Below are 27294 nucleotides of genomic sequence, written 5' to 3' on the forward strand. Positions count from 1 at the left end.
TCTTTTTGAAATCTGAAAATTGTTTGAGTTTCATCAATTTACTGATTAGTTATCAAAAACCTGTCAGCTACCGATTTTCCATAGTTTTGCAGAGGATACTTGCTTGGCTTAGCTCTGGCTAAAAAACCACTAACTTTGTAGTAGTTGGAACATAGTTGAAAGATGCCCGAGGGAAAAAGTGCCCGGCCTGAGGGCACGAAGTGCCCCATGGCGGCTCTTTTGCCCGAGCCCATCTTCAACTATGTTCTAACTGTTGAAGAGTATGTTTTTGCTCTTTCTGAGCGAAATATGCCGGAAAATTGTGAAAGAGCCCGGAAAAAAGCGCGAAACTACGCAAATGATTTCTTTGAGGTAGCTAGAAATAGTTGAAAGATGCCCGAGGGAAAAAGAGTAGAAAACATACTCTTCCAAATTTTCAATGTGTTATTTTAATTTTAGCAAATTTAAAAACTGAGCATGGCACTGATTGCCAAAGTTGCGCGTGCATTCATTAAACTTGGAATACTTATCATGGCGTTTCAAGTGTTTATTATGAGCTTCGTATTCTACAAAAACTCGAATAATCGCAATTTTGATACATTTAGGATGAAACTAGTAGATGAAAACTCTGTGAAAGAAGAAATGGAATCCTCTAATCAAAAATTGAGAAACTTATTTCGTTTTGGTGCTAAAAATACACCTTCTGCATACTTGCAAGGCAATTTGTTCACTTTTTCAGAATCAAAAATCTGTGAATTACCTGAATCGAAAAGTGTTCAAAAGGATTTGGTAGTTATTTTAATTGCCAGTCTTCCCGAGAGGTCTGGAATACGACATCTCATCAGACATTCGTGGGCCAATCCGAACATTTACAAAAACTTGTCGATGAATTATGTCACGCTTTTTGTCGTAAGTTTCTTCCCAAAAATTTTATAATTCGATATGAGCAAATCCAAAAAATTCATTTGTCAGGATTGTTTTCATTTTGAAATGCGATCTTGTTTGAAATTAATGTTTTGAAACTGAGATCTTAATAGCCAGTACTGCAATGTAAAACACTAGCGGAAAATTTGAACGCCAATTTAGGTGTTTACTTTCTAAAATGATTGTTTTCAAATGAGATTTGGACAAAAACTTTACATAGGCTAAGATCAAGTGATCAAAGCTTCCCTCTATACAGTTATCAATTTTCGGCTTTAAATAAGTAACAGTATATTCTGAGTCTGAAAATTTTATTTTTACAATTTGCATTGAGTGTTTATTTCAGTGAACTTTTTCTCGAAGAAGCCGAGTAAAAAAAACTGTTCAACCGATGTGAAATACATTCTGAGCAATAAAATTGAAAGTTTGAAAATGGTAAGGACCTGAAACCAAAACTTAATTGCATTGACGGAAGCTCTGAATATTTACGTTTTGCAAACAGGTAATTTAGAGGGTCAAAACTTTAATTTGCGTTTTATTTTGATGTACTAGTTTTAATATAAAATCAAAAACGAAATCTGGCAAAAATGAAAAATTATCTGGATCCTAATAGGAAATGTTTCTGATTAAAAGTTTGTTTCAAATGATTTGCTGATTCAAATAATGACATTTCACAATTTTTCTTCAAAAGTCAAAACTGGAATAAACAAGATTTTTTGTCAACAAAAGTAAAACGTGGAGAGCTTAAGATGTCCAAATGAAAACGGGTGTTGCGTTACAAAATTACTATATTTAATGTGTCAGACATATTTTTATTTCTGTTTAATAAGTTACACCTGTGGAAAAAATTAAACTCAATGCTAAGTTTTTACTCCCTAAGTTAATGGATTATTTTGAACAGAATTTACTCAAAATCTTATAAAATTTTTTGCATCGACTGCTTGCAATTAATCTTAACAATTTTCTTTGATTTGAAGTAACTGCCAGCTTTTTTCAAAAATGCTGTATTCAATACTTGGGCTTAGAACACTGAACAAATCAATTTTCTTGTTCAAAAATTTCACATGAAATGACCAATTTTTCGACTCCGCTGGTTCAAAAAAGTGTTCATTCCATAGAAAATTCACTTCAATTGCGGAAAGTATGCGGAAAGTATGCCGAAATTAAACCAGGAATACACTGATAAATGCTAAAAATCAAAAACTTAGATTTCCAGAGTGGGTAGCTTAAGTAATTTGGTATAGGAACAACAATCAAAATGAAAATGACGAAACACCAAAATATTCACATCAAAACACCAGTAGCAATTGCTGTATTTGAGTGTCTTCCAAAATTGTTAAATATTAACAATGAGAGGAGAACAAAAAAACTACATCAGCTATTCAATTTTTATTATTTTGTTGTTTTTATGAAAGATCACCAATCAAACAAAAAGCAATCATTCACAACTATATGTAAACTGGAAAGTTAAATTAGAGGTTTTTATCAATAGGAAACCCTGTGCGTTTTTCATGGTGACTGGTTTAGCTATATTGAAATCGCTTATTTAAAAAAAACTGAAGAAATATACAAAAATTATATATAGTCAAGCTAATGACTTTTTTATTTTCTTTTTCAATTTGTCTACCTACAAGCTGTGTAAAGTATAAAGCTATATATCTTACTTAAATTTCAGTGAGACCAAAATGTTACTTGTTTCTTTTCAGTCAAACGTTTAATTTGCCGCTTAGATTGTTGTAATAGGGCAAAATTTTTTGCGCGTTAGGTATGCTTAATTGGCTAAGTTGGCAGTTTTTAAACTCCTGTATTTTGAAAAAAAAATTGCAGTTATTTTGCCATAATGTTTGAAAATCACAAAACTAGTTTTTGCGTAAACGCTATAACTTTGTTTTTTTTGTGTGTGTTTTTTAAACAATTTTGGAAACCAACTAAGATGGTTTCAATAAAAACCCTCAGTTCACGATCATTAAATTACTCTGTATTTTGAGGAAATTTTCTAGGTTTTTTCTTTTTTCTGTTCTCATAATTAATTTATAGTCCTTAACTTAATTTTGATTTTTGAAAAAATAGAAAACTTCGAGCCCGCTCAGGCCATTCTTTTACAGGTGTTAATTAGAAAAACCAAAACTGGTGATATCTAACAAAACCTTGATTAAAAGAGCGAGTTCTTCGCACTGTTTTTTTAAGTGTCAATTTGGTTTGGAAAGTATCCCCGAGCTATCAAATTTCTAATGAATCTGTGTTGTGTATAATAAAAGCATTTTTCGTTTGTTCAGATAATATCAATATAATAACAATATGAAGAATTTGAATTTACGGGCTCAAATTAATTTTTTGGAAAACTGTTGAGCTTGATTTATTCTTTATGCCCCAAAACTGACAATTAAGAGAATTGAAAGATGTATTTGTTCAGTGTTGGTCATATCTGTTTTGACGACACTAACGTTAAAAGTTCTTGGGAGCTTATAACAAAAATTTGGACAAAGTTTGAACACAACATATCTGCTAATGAGAAATAGTTATGAAATAATAAAAGTTAGTCAAGCTCAACAGCTTCGCAAAAAATAATTTGAGCACGTAAATTCGTATGTCTTAAATTGTTTGCGAGGATGTTTCCACAGCAAGAACATCTCTAAAACTAGTTTTGATATACCTGACCAAAGACTGGCCCATGTCTGTTAATCACTGTGATATCACAAAATAGTTATATTTTTCTTGTCATGTCAACCCAAGGGTGCTGTTTTACAGAGAAGAAGTTTTTAGTTGCAAATGGAAGTTTATACCTTCTAAAGTTTTGTAATTAAAGTACTTTCATTTTTTTCAATTCAACTATTTTGCCTTTGAGAATTATTCTATTTAGTCATACGCTCAAAAATTCTCAAAAGCGTTCAACATAGGCCTTTGTTTCTGTAGGTCAACAAACCGGAATCCTATTGGGACCGCGCCAGCTTGCTAATGGAGACCTTCATGACCAATGACGTCATCGTAGTGAATGTAGCAGAAAACTACAAACTGCTCACAGTTCAGCTGATGATTGGGTACATGTGGGTGCATGAAAAGTGTCCAGGGGCTAAATATGTCCTGAAGGTGGACGATGACACCTACGCCTATCTAGGCACAGTGGAACACATCATCAGACGGACTGAGGAGCGAAACACAGTAAAAGTAAATTTATTTACTACGAATACGGACAAGATATTAAAGGATGCAATTATAGTTTTTTTGGTTCTCCGGAAGTTTAAAACCAATGTTTTCTGTGGGATCAGGATGTCATTTTGATTGATTTGACATTTTTTATTTCTCAAAGGACATTTAAATTGACAATTTTGGCAAATTTCTAAACTTTAGGATAATTAACGCCATCCTCCCCTCCAGAAATTGACCTCCTCGTCGCCCGTAGGAAAACCATTTGATAGCGCCGGGAGAAAGAAGTTTGAACTTTTATTTTGTTATCTGTGCAAATATTGAAAATACAGACTGAAATATTGGTTTATATTTTAACACGGTTGATAAAAATATTTCAAAAGATCTGGAAGACTCTGTACTAGATTTTTTTCGGATATTTATAAGTACATTTATTAGCCATATGTCAATTTTGCTACCCGCTATCTTGAATAGTTGCGGAGAAAGCGACAAAGACGTTAAAAAATTCGCTTATTTGCCTGATTTAAAACAAAAAAATTTAAACTAACCCTAAAATGATTCTTTAACACTAATACTGAGGGGGGCGCGCGACAAAAAAAAACGCACGCAGCCAATGTGGCAGTAAAATATCGTAGAAAATTGTTCTAGCGTGAACAGGTTTTGTAGGAATTACTGTTTTCTATGAACTTTCGGGTTAAAAGGTTTCATATTTATTCTAAATTTTTTTTCTGGTAATATTTTTCAGAGAAAGTTGTTTTTGGGGCATCAGATATAGCATCGATTCGAAGCAAGTTTTTCGAAGCCGTAAATTGCGTTCCGGAGAAACAGTTCCCAGCTATTTCCTTAAAAAACAAGAAGGTCTGCTTAGATGTTTGCAGCTTAAACTAATTAACCGCGTAGAAATGGAATAGGAAGAAAAGGAAATCTAAAAGATGTCAAAAGTTTTGATCTTTTTGTGCTAATGTTATTGTTTGTTTTAGGCATCGTCAGTTTATGGAGGAAGATGCGCAGCAGATACAAAGGTTAGTTTTGTGAGTTTGAAATTTAAACCGAGACGGCTTGTTTTGGTTCAGACCAGATTCAGAGATTCCTGGAAAAACACAGTCATAGTCGTTAAAATTAGTCTTAAAAAAGTTCAAGCTAGCTCATGTCTATTTAAAATTCTGTCAATCAGTTATGTCCTCCTTCGGTGATAGCCATCTTTGACAGGTACCGGCCTTCGAGTGTCTGACAATGTCGATTGACCCCTAAAAATTATCGTTCTGCCCACAGATACAATTGAGTTGCTTACGTTTGAGATTTTTTAACGTATGGAATTAAAAGTTTCAAGATGGCGCAGCAATCACGACAAAATCGGGTTGGAGAACTACTGGGGATTACGTCTTTTTGGCCACCAAAACACGTCGAGGCACCAAGGCTGTGGGAATTCTGGATAAACGGCTTTCAGCGAGTAATGGATGCAAAACACTCTATCAACCCAGCAAAATTTTACTTTGCGGCCACACTTACGTGGTGCAAATATGAGCTCTAGCGGCAGATGTAGACGGGAAGAATATAATGGAATCGGAACAATTACTCATCTCTAATCTGTACTTGTGCCTGGGTAAAACGACATGATGAACTACACAAAAGGAGACCAGTGCAATTTCTGAACAATGGATACACGAATTTTGACAGTGAACATGACGAACCGCGAAGCCCAGATCTAGATTTGTTGATCGACAAAAACACCGTAGGAGGTTAGCGAATAGCGCTGTCATACAAGCGAGGAGGGGGTTGAATACGTGAAGACGTATGGTTCAACAACTGGGGAAGTAACTGCAACCGGACCGACGGGCGTAGGACTACAAATCTAAACGGAATCGGTGGAGAGAAAAAAGGGTCGGATACAGAAAAAAAAGGGGGCGATCCAAGGAAGAGAACAATTCTGATGGGGAACTACAATGGGGGATCATAGGTGCTACAACTACGACAAATCAGGAATTACAAGGGAACACATGAACGATTGTGCAGCCAAGGGAGTTACAAGCAGTTTTTGTAAAAGAGTGGGACTTTTTAAAACGAATTGTCCTACTAAAAAAAACAATCAGTGACGATCGTCGGTAGGTATGATCCAGGGTCAGGAGGACGGTGAACCGTTCGATTGGGAAGATACGGACTACGGGACATCACAGCATGAGAATGCAGTGGAGTGGATGAGTACACCAACGGATCGCAATCGTTCCTGGCATTCAGATTTTCCAGGGAACTATCTCGTTATGACAATACGATTGAGGAAACACATGAAAGTGGTTGTTGCAAAACTGTCGATCAAAAGTCACGGACAAAAACGTAGCGTCTGGATCGACAGCGGTTCGCCGATATCAATCTTCACGACCGGGGAATCCGAGATTCTTAGGATCCGCAGATATAAAAACTAACATCGGAGCTCCAAGAATTCCGCGACTATGTGAATAACCATTTCCATACTTTTGGAACTCACTTGAAACAATGATTGTCGAACTCGTGTCGAATGAGTGGGCAGCATCACGCCAAACTGAAGTGACGGCCGGACTATTTCAGTGAGTTTTTTTTAACTGGGTCGGGAAAACTCGAAACTACATGGTGCAGGCCGATTGATTTGCAAACCTTATCATCATCCAACAAAAATAAAGGGGGGAGACTTCCGAAAATGTTGCAAGATAAAGTCAAAGGCGAAATGAAAAAACTCATAAATCGAGGGCAAATTAAAATGCAGCATGATTGTTCGGACATATATTTTGTCTCTCCAATAGTAATAACCATCGAAAAAGACGGATTGGTAAAACTCGGTTTTGAGGCGCGCAAACTAAATAGACACGTGAACAAGGAGAAAAATCAAAAACTGAATATTGAAGAAATTATGGATAGGACCGGGCAAACAATCAGCGAAAGAAAAAATGACGACGTAATTTTTGAACTACAGATTTATCATATTGCGAATGTTCAACTAGCACTCAACCCAGAAACTAGCATCTAACGCAATTTTCCATTAGACAGGGGTAAATAGACGCGGACGTACCGATTCAAAACCGGCTTCTACAGATTGAACACAATTCCGGCGAATTCTAAATGGTAGTGGATTCAATTTTGTCATTATTTCCGCAATCACGTGCATTTCTGACGACATCCTTATGGCAATCATCCCTTTGGGATCAAAAGCTGAACAAATATCAACAGTTGAAAAGGATTTACAGAAATTACATTTGGAAAATCTGGCATTTAAATTAACAAAACGCAGGAATGTGAATGGCTTGGGCATAAAACACACCAAATGGAAATACGCGTCTGATCCAAAAAATTGACCCAATCGAAACTTTAAGACCGCCCTGCACAATATCGGAAACCAAACCGTTCTTGGCGTCAATACAAAGTTTTCACAAAAATACGTCCCAGTATTAGCTAAATCGTTAGCACCGTTACAGCCAATATTAAGCAGAAAAAGCGACTTCCTGTGGACAGAAGAATCTTACAGAAGAAAGAAAGTTTTTTTTGAAACTTGAAATGCCAAGTTGCAATATAGTGGAGCTCAAACACTTCAATATCCATAAGGACATAAGAATAGTTTGTGATGCTAGCTATAATGGATTAGGGGCCACACTTGAGCAACTCGGTTCCTAGGGTTGGCGGCCGATATCGCTCGCATCGCGCTACCGAAATGATACCGAGAATAATTATACGACAAGCAAACTAGAAATACTAGCGGTAGTGTTGGATGCAGATGATTTTCCATACCCTGTCTTGGGCGGGAAATTTAAAAACATAACCGACCACAAAGCCCTTTTATCGTCCTTAAACGGAAAAACAAGAAAAGTAAAACGATGTTTAGCCGGTTAACGAGATAGATCAATCGATTAACACCAATCGACTTCGAGATGGAGGCTAAGGTCGGATAAGCCGATTAACTGTCCCGAAATCCAACTAGCTCAGAGGAACTAATTTCGATATACGACAGCATATTCACGGTGGCGAAGATAAAGTCCCATCGCAGTGTTTTTGGATTCAATATTGAAAGTTTTCCGAGGGAAAGGACATTAAATTTAGAGATAAATAGCCAATCAGACCAAAGCATGCAAACATCAAATTCTGACACAGCCGGTAGGGACAATTTGTAACGCAACAGGAAACCAACTAATCACAAAACAGTAATTTGCGGATCCAATACTCCACGCGACAAAATCTTCAAAAATTGGTTAAATATTAATTTTAAAGACCGTTACGCAAGAAATTTTAAGAACCTAAATTACGATAAAAAGTTGGAGAAATCATTTGAAGAACTGGAAAATTTTTGGAAAGACACCCGTGCTCTGAAAGTGGTGAGGACGGCGAGGTGGAAGAAAGACAAGAAGCTCGTATTGATGCAAAACAGAAAGCAAAAAAAACAAACAGGATGCTTTCAATACCTTCGGCACTTACAGGAGAATCCTTTCACCCAATAGACCCCTCAAATCGCATAATGACCTTCTTCCCCAGATTTATAAAGTAGTCCAAAAAATACCGCGCTGCCCGATATTTTTCTCTTTCGCTTTGTCTAGTCACAGTATGCAACCGATCCACAAACTCAAGCGATAGATGAAAGAGTTAAGACTAAGTAGGCCAACATGTACTCAAAAGTTCACCCTATGAACAATTAACACTCACTACTCGTAATAGATTCCCACGTTCGCGACAACTGACTTGGAATGGACGACAAACTTGATCTCAAATACATTGCACAAGGAAGCAAACAACAGGCTTCACTACTAGCACCACGGAACGTCAAAAATGCTCACGGCGGCCAAGGATATCCACAGGATCATTTTCAATGTTCCAGAATTGTAGAGTGTATGATTGAGGGTAAGAACCTTAAAACCAAATGCAAAAATGGGACAAGGAAAAATTCAAGAAACAAAAGAGCCGAAAGAGGCAGTCCAGTTGGTCTTTTGGGGGCTCATAAACTACCTCAATGAATAAAAAAAGTACATGGATGTGGCGGTTTCTAATATACGCCCAAGAATTAAAACTGGAGTCCCTGGAAAAGATGCTCGAAAGGTCTCTCGGTGCTTTACATTTTTCAGCTATTAAAACGCTTAAAAAAGTTCATTCAAGGCGCACTACGGCGGGGAAGCAAATACGAGCTTAAGAGGCCTAACAAAAAAAACCGTCCATTAACAACTTAAGCCAAAGGTAATAAAATCCGAAACCTACCTGATTAGATGAAAGTGATCCGGCGGCGCAAGCAATGCCAAATCCCGCTGACCAGAACTAGAGTATCCGGTCGTACTCAGAGTACAGGGTCCGATTGACAAACCACCCACTGTGCCTAAGGGATAGTCAAGCAATCAATCAGGAAAAAACAAACAGCCCGATCAACAGATAAACCCAACACAGAGGCTGGACTAACGAATTTGGTTTTTCAACGCACAACCGAGCGAAATTTGAATAGGTATAACATAAAACGAAACCTGAACAGATTGCTTAACATAAAAGTGACTTCAGACTGCTTAGAAAATCCGGAGTCGCCATACGAAAGCCAAAGGGTGTAATGCCAAAGGGTGTAATCTTCGGGTGTAATCACACGCCCACCAACGGCACCGGAGCTACGAAATAAGCTAGCATTCAAAGGCATAGACACAAAAAAACCAACGCAGCGAGCGGAGGCCGGCAAAAAAGAAGACGATTCGAATCCAAATCGAAACTGAGTCTGACGAAGACAAAAAACCACTATCATCAAGCGTGTGATTGGGAAACTACTAACAGTATCGATACTACCCAAGGGACAGCCGCTAACCAAAACCTCAAAACCAGGGCCATCACAGCGAACGGACGGAATTCGTCTATCGAATTGAAAAATGCAGGAGCGAGCGAAAAACAAGGATCGAGCACGAGCAGAGGCAACACGGAGCGAGCAAAAACCAGTGATTTTCTGAAAATGGGCGAAACTCGAAGTAAGTCGGGCACAAAGCAAAATGGACTCATGACGTGTTCGAAGAATCTTACGAACTACCAGCACCGGCGAAAGTCAATTCGAAAAAGAAAGATTGAATGCAGCGGCTTGTGTCATACTCTAGCCCAGACTCCAACAGCAGCCAGGTCGAAACGTTATCACGAAAGAGCGGGCAAAAGCGAACAGTGGTGATAAGATGGGCGCTGTCAAGATTGACAACATCCTGAAAGGCAACAAGAAGAATTGAAATAAAGAAAAGGAGGAAAAAGGAGAACTATAAAGACTATTTAAAACAATCGTGGACCACGGGGAGGGATCGACTGCTTACAGTTACGATAGCAATTTTGATATACGATAGCATGTTTACGGTGGCAAAGATAGAATCAATTCGTAGCGTCCTCTGATTTAATAATGAACGTTTATCCGAGGGATCAGAAAGTAAATAAAACACTAGAGATTATTAGCCATTGAAATCAAAGCCATTGAACGTTTATCCGAGGGATCAGGAAGTAAATAAAACACTAGAGATTATTAGCCATTGCAATCAAACTGTGAAGATTTCGAAATCAGAAACAACTGCTTGAGTACCTTTTATAATGCAACACAAAATCAACCATTCAGAAGGCGGGAGTTTGCATATCCCTTAATCCGCTCAACAAATTCTTCAAACTAGTTGGGGCATTTTTAAATTCCCAAGATAGTTACGCAAGAAACAACAAGGATTTTGAAATCTGGAAGTTTTTTTACAAAAGACACCTGTGCTCTGAAAGTGGCGAGGACGATGAGCTGGAATAAATACAACAAGCTCAGATTAATGCTAAACAGAAAACAGAAAGACAAACACGAGGCTTTTAATACCTTCGGCATTTAAAAGAGAATCCTTTTCACCCAAAGACCCCTCAAATCGCAAAATGATCAGCGTCCCCCGGAATTATAATGTAGTCCAAAGGATACCGCGCTACCCGAGTTATTTATCTTTCTTTTTGTCGAGTCACAGTATGCAACCGATCCAAAAAATCAAGCGATCTATGAAAGAAATAAGACTAAGTACGCCGACATAAACTCAAAAGTTCACCCTACGAACAATTACTACTGACAATTCCTAATTGACTTCCACTTTCGCGACAACTGACTTGTGATGGAGGACAAACTTGATCCCAAATACATTGCATAAAGAAGCAAACAACAGGTTCCATTACTAACACCACCGAAAGTCAAAAATGCTCACGGCAGCCAAAGATATCTGGTTCCCGTATATCCAACGGAACATCGTCATTGGTCAAATTTTATAGAGAAGGTATGCTTGAGGGTAAGAGCCTTAAAAGGAAATACAAAAGGGAAGACAAGGAAAAATTCAAGATCCAAAGGAGCCCAATGAGGCAGTTCAGTTAGTCTTTTTGGGGCTCATAAACTACCTCAATGAATAAAAAAGAAAGAACGTGGATGTGGCGGTTTCTAACATACGCCCAAGAATTAAAACTGGAGTCCTTGGAGAAGTTGCTCGAAAGGGCCCTCGGCGCTTTACGTTTTTCAGCTATTTCAACGCTCAAAAACAGGTCATTAAAGGCGCAAATAAAATTCTCAAGTTCCTTAAACGTTAAAAAAGCAATCATGGGAATCTTTAGAAAATTCAGGTCGATTAAGCTACTAACTTCACGTGAGAAAATAGAAATTTTGCTGTAACGGCAAGGTTAAGGAAGAAATTTGAAAAACTCAATTCAATTATAACAAACCCGAAGAAGAAAAATTTGGAGCCCATGGAAAAGATGCTCGAAAGGTAGCTCGGGGTTTTAAGTTTTCCAGCTAATAAAACGCCCAACACGCGCCAATTGAGGCGCACCACGGCGGCAAAACATATACGATCTTAAGAAATCTAACAAAAGAACTAACTCAAACTGGTCAAACGTAATAAAATCTGAATCTGCCTGATTAGATGTAAGTGTCTGGCGGCCGAATCATTGCCAAATCCTGCTGACCACAACAGGAGTGTCCCATCGGACTCGGAGTACGGGAGCCTATTGAGAAACCACCATCTGAACCTAACAGATCTTCAAGCAACCAATCACGAAAAACAAACATACCGCGCTACCAATTGATGAACCAACCACAGAAGCAGGATTAACGAGCTTGGTTTGTCAGCGCGCAACCAACAGAAATCTGAACATGTATAACATAAAAAGAAACCTGAACACATTGCTTAGCATAAAAATAACGTTAGACTGCTTAGGAAGCCCGGAGATGCCATACGAAAGACCACAATGCCCAGGAAACGAATTTCGGGAGTAATCACAAGCCCACCAACGTGACATGAGCTACAAAGGAAGCTAGCCTTCAAAAGCATAGACACACGAAAAACGAACGGAGCGAGTAGAGCGGGCCGAAAAAGGAGGCGATTCGAATCCAAAGATGAATCGGAGTAGAACGAAGACGAAAGGCAGCTATCATCTAAGCTTGTGATGAGGAAACTACCAACAGTATCGATACTAACCAAGGAACAATCGCTAACCAAAACTCCAAAAAAGGGCCACCAGAGCAAACGGACGGAACGCGTCTATCGAATTGAAAAAGTCAGGAGCGAGCGAAAAACCAGGATCTCTCACGAGCAGAGGCGATACGGAGCGAGCAAAAACAAGCGAAATTCTGAAAAGGTGCCATACTCGAAGAAAGCGGCCACAGAGCAATTGAACTAATTACGTGTTGGAAAAACCTAACGAAATACGGGCGCAACCTGAACCAGCACCGGCGGAAGTCGAACCGTAAAAGAAGGGACAAAAGCAACGGCGTGTGTCAGACTCTAGCCCAGACTCCAACAGCAGCCAGGTTGAAGGAGCGGGCGAAAGCGAACGGTGTTGAATAGGATGGGCCTGGTCAAAATTCATCACATCTCGAAAGGCAACAAGGGTAAATGAATTTTAAAAAAAGGAGGAAAAAAGAAAACTATTAAGACTATTTAGGATTATCGTGAGCCAAGGGAGGGTCGATTGCTTACAATTACGATAGCAATTCTGATTTACGATGTTCACGGGGTTAAAGATGAAGTCATTTATTAGCATCCTCTGATTTATTTAAAATTATGCAAGTTTCGAAATCTGAAAGAACCTGTACAGGGCGATTTATAACGCAACAGAATTCCAGCCAATCACGAGGCAGGAAATTTCTCGTCCCCAACCCCACAAAACTAAGTCTTCAAATTTTTTGGGGAAATTTTGAAGTATAAAGATAGTTACGCAGGAACTGACAAGATTTTAAGTTACACGAAAATTGCAGAAATTATTTAGAAAACTGGCTTAAAAATTTCGAAAGACACGCGAGCTTTGAAATTAGTGAAAACGATGAGGAGGTGGAAACACTTTAAGAAGCTCAGACTGATGCAAAACAAAGAGCACAAAGGCAAAAACGGTGCTTTTAATACCTTCGACATTTGAAGAAGAATCGTTCCCCAAAAGACCCGTTGAATTACATAATTTCCATAGTCACCGAAATGAATAAGTAATTCCCTAGAATACTGCGCTATCCGGGTTAGTTCACCTTAGTTTTTTCGAGTCCACAGTATGCTTCTGACCCACAATTTAAAGCGATCAGTGAAAGAGTTAAAACCAAGGACCCCGACCGGCTCCAAATGATCACCCTATGAATAAATACTACTCACAATTTGTAAATGACGTCCACCTTCGCGACCACTCACATAGAATAGACAAAAAACTTGATCTCAAAAACATTGCACAAGGCAGAAAACAACAACCTCCATTACGAACACCACGAAACATCAAAAATGCTCTCGGCGGCCAAGGATATTTGGTTCCCATGTATCCACAGGAACATTGGGTCAATCATTACGAGGCCAAACTGTGCATTGGATAGGAGCACAATTTTGTGTCTGCATGTTCCTGGATTCCAGAGACAAGTCTTAAAATATGTTAAAATGTTAAAATCTTAAAATGTAAGTGAATTCCACAAACAAAATTTCAGTGGATTCCGCATACATATATCTGTAAAGTAAGTTCTGTCGGCACATTTGTTTTGTTGCTGATTCCGCAACAAGCAAATATAGGTAGTTGTTCTGGATTCCTCAACTGTAAGTGATTTCCGCAAACTGTAAGTGGATTCCTAATTTTGTTCAATACTGAACTTGCATATGAAAAATTAAAAACTGAGCTGGAATTCTTATCTCTAGCAATGCGGAATTTAAAAGCAAAGACTTAACCATTGTCAGCGGAATCCACGAACAAGGCTTAAAATATTGGTTACCTAAATCGGTGGAAGTCATTTTTTAGTATTTTGGAAACACAACACCGAATAATTTCAATATTCGGAGTCATTGAATTGAGAGTGTATGGAACACACAGCATATCGACTTATAATTCAGTATTTGTGATTGCGTCAATCCCAAATACTGATATTGGAAGCACAACGCCGAATAAATGCAGTAATTGTAGTCATTGGGTTGAGAGTGTATGGAAACACAACACACAGCATATCGCCAAATTAGGTCAGTATTTGGGATTCCATCGATCCCAAATACTGGTCAGTATTTGGGATTTAATAAATCCCAAAAACTGGAATAATGTGGAATAAATATGGAATATGTCCATTTTTTGGAGTCATTAGGTTGAGAGTGATTAGAAATTCACCGCATAGCAAATCATCGAATTAGTTCAGTATTTGTCATTCTATCGATCCCAAATACTGGTAAATATTTGGGATTGATGGAATCCCAAAAACTGGAATAATGTGGAATAAATATGAAATATATCCATTATTTGGAGTCATTAGGTTGAGAGTGATTAGAAGTTCAACGCATATCAAATCATCGAATTAGTTCAGTTATTGTGATTCCATCGATCCCAAATACTGGTAAATGTTTGGGATTGTTGGAATCCCAAAAACTGGAATAATGTGGAATAAATATGAAATATGTCCATTACTTGGAGTCATTAGGTTTAGAGCGATTAGAAACCCAACGCGTAGCAAATCGTCGAATTAGTTCAGAATTTGGGATTTCATGGAGTGAATGGAGTGTATGGATGTGATGGAGTGTATGGAGTGAATGTGTTTCATGAGAGTGTATGGAAACACAACACACAGCATATCGCCAAATTAGGTCAGTATTTGGGATTCCATCGATCCCAAATACTGGTCAGTATTTGGGATTTAAAAAATCCCAAAAACTGGAATAATGTGGAATAAATATGGAATATGTCCATTTTTTGGAGTCATTAGGTTGAGAGTGATTAGAAATTCACCGCATAGCAAATCATTGAATTAGTTCAGTATTTGTCATTCCATCGATCCCAAATACTGGTAAATATTTGGGATTGATGGAATCCCAAAAACTGGAATAATGTGGAATAAATATGAAATATGTCCATTATTTGGAGTCAATAGGTTGAGAGTGATTAGAAGTTCAACGCATAGCAAATCATCGAATTAGTTCAGTTTTTGTGATTCCATCGATCCCAAATACTGGTAAATGTTTGGGATTGTTGGAATCCCAAAAACTGGAATAATGTGGAATAAATATGAAATATGTCCATTACTTGGAGTCATTAGGTTTAGAGCGATTAGAAACCCAACGCGTAGCAAATCGTCGAATTAGTTCAGAATTTGGGATTTCATGGATCCCAAATACTGGTCAGTAATTGGGATTACAATAATCCCAATACTGATCTTGTCTAATAAATTTCTATTTTAGTGAAAGCAACTCATGTATTTAAAAGATATAATTTTTAAGGCTACTACAATATAATTTTTAACATCTATTTTTTGAGCAATTTTGAGTGGTACAATGATTTATGTATTTGTTCGTGGAATCCAAAACAGCATAGTAGATCAAAGAAAAGTAGCAATGTTGCGGATTTTGCAATAAGTCTGATTTTGGCCTGTTGCGGATTCCATTTACAATTCAGAGAGTGCACAGTTTGGCCTCATAAGGATGAAAATTGTAGAGGGTGTATGCTTGAGGGTAAGAATCTTTAAACTATGTGCAACAGGGGAGACAAGGAAAAACTCAGCAACCAAAGAAGCCCAATGAGGCAGTCCATTAGAATTTCGGGGAAATACAAACTGGGCAGTCAAATTAGAATTTTGGGGAAATCCTCAATGTATTAAAGAAGTGGTTGATTGTGGCGATGAATAGGTTCTCACGAAGGCCATCAGCGAGAGTTTGTAATACAAACAACGCAATTGAAAATTTCATATTCCGTAAAAGTTACATAAGCAATCATGCGAATCCTAGAAAAATTCATGTCCACCAAGGCACTAACTTCACGTCAAAAAAAATGAAATACTTTTTGTAACGGCAAGGGTATAGAAAAATCTTGAAAAAGTCACTTCTAACATAAGCCCAAGAATGAAAACTGGAATACTTGGAGAAGATGCTCCAAAAGGCCCTCGGTGCTTTACGTTTCTCAGCTATTACAACGCTCAAAAAGACGCCATTCGAGGCGCACCACGGCGGGAAAAAAATACGGTCTCAAGAAATCTAACGAAAAAAACCGTCACTTAACAAATTTAACTGGTCAAAATAAATGCAATCTGAATCTGCCTGAAAACATGAAATTGATCTGGCGGCCGAAGCAATGCCAAATTCCGCTGACCCCGACAGGGGCTTCCGGTTGGACTCATAGTACGGGGCCGAATGAAAAACCACCCTTTGCACCTAACAGATACTAAGCCAAACTATCAGGAAAAAAACAAACAGCCCAATCAAGGGATAAACCCACCTCAAAAACAGGACTATCGTGATTTATGAACGCGCAACTGAACGAAACCTGAACAAGTATAGGTTGCTCACTATAAAAGTAACGTTAGACTGCTTAGGAAATCCGTAGTTACCATATGAAAGACCAAGAAATGAATTTCGGGAGTAATCACAAGCCCACCAACGTCACAGGAGCTACCAAAGAAGCTAGCCTTCAATGGGATAGACACACAAAAAACGAACGCAGCAAGCAGAGCGGGCGAAAAAGAAGACGATTCGAATCTAAAGACGAATCGGAGTAGAGCGAAGACAAAAGGCTGCTATCAATGAAGCATGTGATGGGAAAACTACCAACAGTATCGATAGTACCCACGGGACATCCGCTAACCAAAATTCCAAAATCAGGGCCAACAGAGCGGTTGAAGATACCAGAGCGAATGAACGAAACTCCTCTACCAAATTGAAAAATGCAGAAGCAAACGAAAAAACAGGATCGAGCACAACTGCTGACATTCGAAAAGTCAAAAGTCTAGTTAAAGATCCATCACAATTGTGGTTTATTGTAGTTGCCAAAAACTTTTCGTTTGAGCACTTCAGTGTTTCATTCTGTAATCTTTATTTCTTATTTACTAAATCAAATTTCATTTCAGTAGAGGGAAATTCATAGTCGTTAAAATGATTCATTTAATTTTTTTATCTCATGTCCATTGATCATCTTGTCAACCATATCTGTTACACTTCGGTGCTAGCCATCGTTGACAGGTACTGGCCTTCGGATTGTCTGACACCGTCGTTTGACCTCTAAAACTTTATCGTTGTGATCATAGATACAATTGATTTGCTTTTTTGGGAGTAGTTAACGTATCAAATCAACTTTTTAACCTTTTTTGTGGAATAAAACACTCTCTAAAACTCATTTTTCACTAAGTATTTCGGACAAAACTTACTTTGATTTTCAGTTGGCTTTTCTCTTAGACCAAGATCAAACGATCCGAAATCCTCTCTATGAAAGCTCAAAAGTTGATTTCAGATTTCTACTAATGTAATATGAATCTTAAAAAGCCAGATTTCCTTGTCTGCACTAACTGTTAATTTCAGACCCATATTACAATGGTAAGTCTTCGAAATCAACAACATTGATAGTTTTTTAGTGTGTAGCTCTGATCATATGATCTTGTTTTGTAAAATAAAAATTCGCTGAAAAACGATGTAATTGCTGTCAAAAATGCTTCAATTAAAACCGCATTTTAGAGAGCAAACCAATGAAATCGCGAATAGAATACTTTTTCCACTAGTATAGAACGAAGTGATTTTAGTTTTTATAAGTCTGGATGATTTTCATGACTTTTTCAAGGAAAAATCTCAAAAAAGCTCTAATAACTGCAGAATTGATTTTATTCTTGTGCAATTGTGACCAATAAACTACCCTCCCTCCTCACAGCCGTTTATCAGGCAATTTGATCATTTAATTACTTGTTCATTTATTTGTACATATTATAGCTCGACCTATGTTTCGATCTAAGTTTTTGTGTCAACTTTTTTTGCTCAATCTTTGCAAAGTGCGAAAGTAAAAAAGAAACTTAGAACAAAATCAAATAACCATTATAAAAACAAACACTGCGAGACCAAACTGTGCATTTTCTGATTTGTAAGCGGGTTCTGCAACAAGTCAATCACAGATTTGTTGCGGAAACCGAAAAATTGCTGTTTATTTGATCTTCTTTGTTTTTTTTGGATTCCACGGACAAATAGCTAAACATTGTATTGCTCAAAATTGCTCCAAGAACAGGCAACTTTTCTCCAAGAACAGGCAACAGTTTCAGGAATCCAGAATTAAGTAATAGTATATGTGTTTAGTGAATTTAAGTTGTCGTAGAATCCGCAACTGTGAGTGGAATCCGCAAATATAAAAGGAATCCGTAATCTTTAAGCAGAATCCGCATAACTTTGCGGAACCTACTTACTTTTGCGGAGTCCGCTTTTACTTGCCGAATCCGGAACAACTGCCTGTTTTTCTCTCGTTGCGGAATCCTCAACAAAACTAATGTACCGACAAAAATTACGTTACTGGATTTCACACTCGGAATTTACGGACTTTTTGTTGGTGGAATCTACTTACATTTTGTAACATGTATAAAAGCTTGTCTATTAAAACCAGGAAAAAATAGACATACTGTTCGCCTATCCAGTGCAGAATTTGGCCTGGTTATGAGTCAGTTTTCCCATTTCTTTTTCTAATTCGATAAAAAACAAAAGTTTGCTGATTTGCTGCCACTTCACAACAACCGGCTTCTTTTTATAAGAATTTTGCTTCATGGTGCTTTCGTTTGAGCACTTCAGTTTTTCATTCTGTAATCTTTAATTCTTATTTACTAAATCCAATTTCATTTCAGAAGAGGGAAACTCATAGCCGTTAAAACGATTCATTTATTTTTTTTATTTCATGGTCATTGACCATCTTGTCAACCATATCTGTTTCACTTCGGTGCTAGCCATCGTTGACAGGTACTGGCCTTCGGATTGTCTGACACCGTCGTTTGACCTCTAAAACTCTATCGTTGTGATCATAGATACAATTGATTACGTATTACTTAACGTATCATATCAATTTTTTAACATAACTTGTGGAAAAAAAACACTCCAAAACTCGTTTTTCAATGAGTACTTCGGACAAAACTTACTTTGATTTTCAGTGGACTTTTCATTTAGAACAAGATCAAACGATCCGAAATCCTCTCTATGAACGCTCAAAAGTTGATTTCAGGTTTCTACTAATGTAATATGAATCTGAAAAATCAGATTTCCTTGTCTGCACTAATTTTTGCATCGGAGTGCACTCTATCTCAAAAAACAGGAAAAGAAGATTTTTCATGCCATATGAAACATCCTCAGCCACAAATTGAAAATACTCAGTGTGAAAATTTTACTAAACCCGGCTGTTTCTCCTTTTTTCTTTAAAAAAATAAGTAGAAATGAAAAAAATTGTTATTTTCAGACCCATATTACATTGGTAAGTCTTCGAAATAAAACATTGATAGTTTCTTAGGGTGTAGCTCTGATCATATGATATTGTTTGTAAACAAAAATACGCTGAAAAGTGATCTAATTGCTGTTCAAAATGCACCAAAAAAAACGATTTGTAGAGAGCAAAATAATGAAATGGCTTACTCTTTTTCCGCTAGTGTAGAACGAAGTGATTTTAGTTTTTATAAGTCTGGATGATGTTCATATTTTTTTTCGAGGAAAAATCTGAAAAAAGCTCTAATAACTGCAGAATTGAATTCAATATTGTGCAATTGCGACCAATATACCACCCTTCCCCCACAAAGGCGTTTATCAGGCAATTTGATCATGTAAATACTGGCTCATGCACTTGTACATATAATAGCCAAACATATGTTTCGATCACGATTTTGTGCCTAATTTTTTTGCTCATTCTTTGCAAAATGCGAAATTGAACAAGAAACTTAGAACAAAAATAAGACTATTATGAAAATAATCACTGCGAGGCCAAACTGTGCATTTTGTGTTTTATAAGCGGGTTCTGCAAGAGGTCAATCACAGAATTGTTGCAGAACCCGCAAGCCTGCTATTTCTTTGATCTTCTTTATTTTTTGGATTCCACGGACAAATAGCTAAACACTGTATTGCTCGAAAATGCTCCAAGAACAGGCAATTTTGCGGAATCCGCAACGAAATGTGTGGACTCCGGAACAAGTTTGTGGAACCCACAACATTTTCAGAATCCAGAATTACATAACAGTATATGTATTTAGTGAATTTAGTCTGTCGTAGAATCCGCAACTGTGAGTGGAATCCGCAAATGTAAACGGAATCCGTAAACTTTAAGCAGAAACCGCATAATTTTGCGGAATTCACTTACTTTCGCGCAGTCCGCTTTTAGTTGCCGAATCCGAAACAACTGCCTGTTATTATCTCTTTGGGGAATCAACAACAAAGATTTTTGTACCGACAAAAACTACCCTACTGCAATTCATGCTCGGAATTTACGGAATTTTTGTTACTGGAATCCACTTACATTTTGGAACATGTTTAATAGCTTGTCTATTAAAACCAGGAACACAAAGAAAAACTGTGCGCCTATCCAGTAAAAAATTTGGCCTCGTAATAAGTCAGTTTTCCCATTTCTTTTTCTAATTCGATAAAAAACGATAGTTTGATGATTTTCTTCCACTTCACAAGAAACCAGCTTCTTTTTATAAGAATTTGCTCCATAGTGCTTTCGTTTTCCATTCCGTAATCTTTATTTCTTATTTAGTAAATCAAATTTCATTTCAGTAGAGAGAAATTCATAGTCCTTGAAATGATTCATTTAATTTCTTTATTTCATGTCCATTGATCATCTTGTCAACCATGTCTGTTTCACTTCGGTGCTAGGTATCATTGACAGGTACTGGCCTTCGGATTGTCTGACACCGTCGTTTGACCTCTAAAACTTTATCGTTGTGATCATAGATACAATTGATTTGCTTTTTTGGGAGTAGTTAACGTATCAAATCAACTTTTTAACCTTTTTTGTGGAATAAAACACTCTCTAAAACTCATTTTTCACTAAGTATTTCGGACAAAACTTACTTTGATTTTCAGTTGGCTTTTCTCTTAGACCAAGATCAAACGATCCGAAATCCTCTCTATGAACGCTCAAAAGTTGATTTCAGATTTCTACTAATGTAATATGAATCTTAAAAAGCCAGATTTCCTTGTCTGCACTAACTGTTAATTTCAGACCCATATTACAATGGTAAGTCTTCGAAATCAACAACATTGATAGTTTTTTAGTGTGTAGCTCTGATCATATGATCTTGTTTTGTAAAATAAAAATTTGCTGAAAAACGATGTAATTGCTGTCAAAAATGCACCAATTAAAACCGCATTTTAGAGAGCAAACCAATGAAATCGCGAATAAAATACTTTTTCCACTAGTGTAGAACGAAGTGATTTTTAGTTTTTATAAGTCTGGATGATTTTCATGACTTTTTCAATGAAAAATCTCAAAAAAGCTCTAATAACTGCAGAATTGAATTTATTCTTGTGCAATTGTGACCAATATACTACCCTCCCTCCTCACAGCCGTTTATCAGGCAATTTGATCATGTAATTACTTGTTCAATTATTTGTACATATTATAGCTCGACCTATGTTTCGATCTAAGTTTTTGTGTCAACTTTTTTTGCTCAATCTTTGCAAAGTGCAAAAGTAAAAAAGAAACTTAGAACAAAATCAAATAACCATTATAAAAACAATCACTGCGAGACCAAACTGTGCATTTTCTGATTTGTAAGCGGGTTCTGCAACAAGTCAATCACAGATTTGTTGCGGAAACCGAAAAATTGCTATTTCTTTGATCTTCTTTGTTTTTTTTGGATTCCACGGACAAATAGCTAAACATTGTATTGCTCAAAATTGCCCCAAGAACAGGCAACTTTTCTCCAAGAACAGGCAACAGTTTCAGGAATCCAGAATTAAGTAATAGTATATGTGTTTAGTGAATTTAAGTTGTCGTAGAATCCGCAACTGTGAGTGGAATCCGCAAATATAAAAGGAATCCGTAAACTTTAAGCAGAATCCGCATAACTTTGCGGAACCTACTTACTTTTGCGGAGTCCGCTTTTACTTGCCGAATCCGGAACAACTGCCTGTTTTTCTCTCGTTGCGGAATCCTCAACAAAACTAATGTACCGACAAAAATTACGTTACTGGATTTCACACTCGGAATTTACGGACTTTTTGTTGGTGGAATCTACTTACATTTTGTAACATGTATAAAAGCTTGTCTATTAAAACCAGGAAAAAATAGACATACTGTTCGCCTATCCAGTGCAGAATTTGGCCTGGTTATGAGTCAGTTTTCCCATTTCTTTTTCTAATTCGATAAAAAACAAAAGTTTGCTGATTTGCTGCCACTTCACAACAACCGGCTTCTTTTTATAAGAATTTTGCTTCATGGTGCTTTCGTTTGAGCACTTCAGTTTTTCATTCTGTAATCTTTAATTCTCATAGCCGTTAAAACCATTCATTTATTTTTTTTATTCCATGGTCATTGACCATCTTGTCAACCATATCTGTTTCACTTCGGTGCTAGCCATCGTTGACAGGTACTGGCCTTCGGATTGTCTGACACCGTCATTTGACCTCTAAAACTCTATCGTTGTGATCATAGATACAATTGATTACGTATTACTTAACGTATCATATCAATTTTTTAACATAACTTGTGGAAAAAAACACTCCAAACGATCCGGAATCCTCTCTATGAACGCTCAAAAACTGATTTCAAATTTCTACTAATGTATCATGAATCTGAAAAAGCCAGATTTCCTTGTCTGCACTAATTTTTGCATCGGAGTGCACTCTATCTCAAAAAACAGGAAAAGAAAATTATTCATGTGATATGAAACATTCTCAGCTACTAATGGGAAAAACTTAGTTTGAAAACTTTATAAAAACCGGCTGTTCCTCCTTTTCTCAAAACAAATTAGCAGAGATGAAAAAAACTGTTACTTTTCAATGAGTACTTCGGACAAAACTTACTTTGATTTTCAGTGGACTTTTCATTTAGAACAAGATCAAACGATCCGAAATCCTCTCTATGAACGCTCAAAAGTTGATTTCAGGTTTCTACTAATGTAATATGAATCTGAAAAATCAGATTTCCTTGTCTGCACTAATTTTTGCATCGGAGTGCACTCTATCTCAAAAAACAGGAAAAGAAGATTTTTCATGCCATATGAAACATCCACAGCTACAAATTGAAAATACTCAGTGTGAAAATTTTACCAAACCCGGCTGTTTCTCCTTTTTTCTTAAAAAAAATATGTAGAAATGAAAAAAAAACTGTTATTTTCAGACCCATATTACATTGGTAATTCTTCGAAATAAAACATTGATAGTTTCTTAGGGTGTAGCTCTGATCATATGATATTGTTTGTAAACAACAATACGCTGAAAAGCGATCTAATTGCTGTCCAAAATGCACCAAATAAAACCGATTTGTAGAGAGCAAAATAATGAAATGGCTCACTCTTTTTCCGCTAGTGTAGAACGAAGTGATTTTAGTTTTTATAAGTCTGGATGATGTTCATATTTTTTCCGAGGAAAATTCTGAAAAAAGCTCTAATAACTGCAGAATTGAATTCAATCTTGTGCAATTGCGACCAATATACCACCCTTCCCCCACAAAGGCGTTTATCAGGCAATTTGATCATGTAAATACTGGCTCATGCACTTGTACATAGAATAGCCAAACATATGTTTCGATCTACGATTTTGTGCCTAATTTTTTTGCTCATTCTTTGCAAAATGCGAAATTGAACAAGAAACTTAGAACAAACAAATGACTATTATGAAAATAATCACTGCGAGGCCAAACTGTGCATTTTGTGTTTTGTAAGCGGGTTCTGCAAGAGGTCAATCACAGAATTGTTGCAGAACCCGCAAGACTGCTATTTCTTTGATCTTCTTTATTTTTTGGATTCCACGGACAAATAGCTAAACACTGTATTGCTCAAAAATGCTCCAAGAACAGGCAATTTTGCGGAATCCGCAACGAAATGTGTGGACTCCGGAACAAGTTTGTGGAACCCACAAATTTTTTTCAGGAATCCAGAATTACATAACAGTATATGTATTTAGTGGATTTAGTCTGTCGTAGAATCCGCAACTGTGAGTGGAATCCGCAAATGTAAACGGAATCCGTAAACTTTAAGCAGAAACCGCATAGTTTTGCGGAATTCACTTACTTTCGCGCAGTCCGCTTTTAGTTGCCGAATCCGAAACAACTGCCTGTTATTATCGCTTTGGGGAATCAACAACAAAGAATTTTGTACCGACAAAAACTACCCTACTGCAATTCATGCTCGGAATTTACGGACTTTTTGTTACTGGAATCCACTTACATTTTGGAACATGTTTAATAGCTTGTCTATTAAAACCAGGAACACAAAGACAAAATGTGCGCCTATCCAGTAAAAAATTTGGCCTCGTAATGAGTCAGTTTTCCCATTTTTTTTCTAATTCGATAAAAAACGATAATTTGATGATTTTCTTCCACTTCACAAGAACCAGCTTTTTTTTATAAGAATTTGCTCCATAGTGCTTTCGTTTGAGCACTTCAGTTTTCCATTCCGTAATCTTTATTTCTTATTTAGTAAATCAAATTTCATTTCAGTAGAGGGAAATTCATAGTCGTTGAAATGATTCATTTAATTTCTTTATTTCATGTCCGTTGATCATCTTGTCAACCATGTCTGTTTCACTTCGGTGCTAGGTATCATTGACAGGTACTGGCCTTCGGATTGTCTGACACCGTCGTTTGACCTCTAAAATTTTATCGTTGTGATCATAGATACAATTGATTTGTTTTTTTTTTGTAAGTAGTTAACGTATCAAATCAACTTTTTAACATATTTTGTGGAAAAAACACTCTCCAAAACTTGTTTTTCAATAAGTATTTCGGACAAAACTTACTTTAATTTTCTGTGGACTTTTCATTTAGACCAAGATCAAACGATCCGAATTCCTCTCTATGAACGCTCAAAAGTTGATTTCAGATTTCTACTAATGTAATATGAATCTGAAAAAGCCAGATTTCCTTGTTTGCATTAATTTTTGCATCGGAGTGCACTCTATCTCAAAAAGAGGAAAAGAAAATTTTTCATGCGATATGAAACATTCTCGGCTAATAATAAAAAATACTTGTGAAAACCTGTGAAAACTTGTGAAAATACTTGTGAAAACTTTACCAAACCCGGCTGTTTCTCCTTTTCTCAAAAAAAAATTAGTAGAGATGAAAAAAACTGTTAGTTTCAGACCCATATTACATTGGTAAGTCTTAGAAATCAACAACATTGATAGTTTCCTAGTGTGTAGCTCTGATCTTATGATCTTGTTTTGTAAGAAAAAACGTCGCTGAAAAGCGATCTAATTGCTGTCTAAAATGCACCAATTAAACTTGGATTTTAGAGAGCAAAACAATGAAATGACGCATGATTTTTTTGATAGTGTAGAACAAAGTGATTTTAATTTTTATAAGTCTGGATGATGTTCTTGACTTTTTCGAGGAAAAATCGCAAAAAATCTGTAATAACTGCAGAATTGAATCAAATCTTGTGCAATTATGACCAATATACAACCCTTCCCCCTCAAAGCCGTTTATCAGGCAACAGGCAATTTGATCATGTAATTACTGGTTCATGCATTTGTACGTATAATAGCCAAACCTATGTTTCGAACTACGTTTTTGTGACAAATATTTTTGCTCATTCTTTGCAAAGTGCAAAATTGAACAAGAAACTTCGAACAAAATCAAATAACCATTATAAAAAAAACGCTGCGAGGCCAAATTGTGCATTTTGTGTTTTTTAAAAGGGTTCTGCAACAGGTCAATCACAGAATTGTTGCGGAACCCACAAGATTGCTATTTTTTGATCTTCTTATTTTTTGGATTCCACGGACAAACAGCTAAACAATGTTTTGCTCAAAAATGAGCAAGAACAGGCAACTGTGCGGAATCCGCAACGAAATGTGTGGACTCCGGAACAAGTTTGTGGAACCCACTATATTTTCGGGAATCCAGAATTACACAATAGTCTAAGTGTTTAGTGAATTTAGGCTGTCGTTAAATCCGCAAATGTTAGTGGAATCCGCAAATGTAAACGGAATCCGTAAATTTTGAGCAGAAACCGCATAACTTCCCGGAATCTACTTACTTTTGCGGAGTCCGCTTTTACTTGCCGAATCCGGAACAACTGCCTGTTATTATCTCTTTGGGGAATCTTATGTACCAACAAAAACTACCCTACTGCAATTCATACTCGGAATTTACGGACTTTTTGTTACTGGAATCTACTTGTTTTTTGGAACATGTTTAATAGCTTGTCTATTAAAACCAGGAAAACAAAGACATACTGTGCGCCTATCTAGTGCAGAGTTTGGCCTCGTAATGAGTCAGTTTTCTCATTTTTTTTTCTAATTCGTTAAAAAAACGGTAGCTTGATGATTTTCTTCCACTTTACAACAACCAGCTTCTTTTTATAACAATTTGCTGCATAGTGCTTTCGTTTGAGCACTTCAGTTTTCCATTCTGTAATCTTTATTTCTTATTTACTAAATCAATTTTCATTTCAGTGGAGGGAAAGTTATAGTCGTTGAAATGATTCATTTTATTTCTTTATTTCATATTCATTGATAATCTTGTCAACCATATCTGTTTCATTTTGGCGCTAGCTATCGTTGACAGGTACTGGCCTTCGGGTTGTCTGACACCGTCGTTTGACCTCTAAAACTTTATCGTTCTGATCATAGATACAATTGATTTGCTTTTTTTGGGAGTAGTTAACGTATCAAATCAACTTTTTAACATAATTTGTGGAACAAAAACACTCTCTAAAACTCGTTTTTCAATCAGTATTTCGGACAAAACTTACTTTGATTTTCAGTGGACTTTTCATTTAGACCAAGATCAAACGATCCGGAATCCTCTCTATGAACGCTCAAAAACTGATTTCAAATTTCTACTAATGTATCATGAATCTGAAAAAGCCAGATTTCCTTGTCTGCACTAATTTTTGCATCGGAGTGCACTCTA

The 27294-nt window shown here is 36.8% G+C and overlaps 1 protein-coding gene across 1 annotated transcript in view; it reads left to right on the forward strand.

Moving 5' to 3' along the window:
* The first annotated feature begins 207 nt into the window (after positions 1-207).
* The window catches only part of LOC134844912 (beta-1,3-galactosyltransferase 5-like), a 36260-nt gene continuing 9173 nt past the window's right edge, over positions 208-27294 (forward strand). The window contains exons 1-3 of the mRNA XM_063861739.1: positions 208-351; positions 3814-4065; positions 5025-5066. Of these exons, the coding sequence (XP_063717809.1) occupies positions 208-351; positions 3814-4065; positions 5025-5066 (438 nt within the window). The remainder of the gene's footprint in view (positions 352-3813; positions 4066-5024; positions 5067-27294) is intronic.

Source organism: Symsagittifera roscoffensis, chromosome 4 (assembly GCF_963678635.1).
Source record: "Symsagittifera roscoffensis chromosome 4, txSymRosc1.1, whole genome shotgun sequence".
Lineage (NCBI taxonomy): Eukaryota > Metazoa > Xenacoelomorpha > Acoela > Convolutidae > Symsagittifera > Symsagittifera roscoffensis.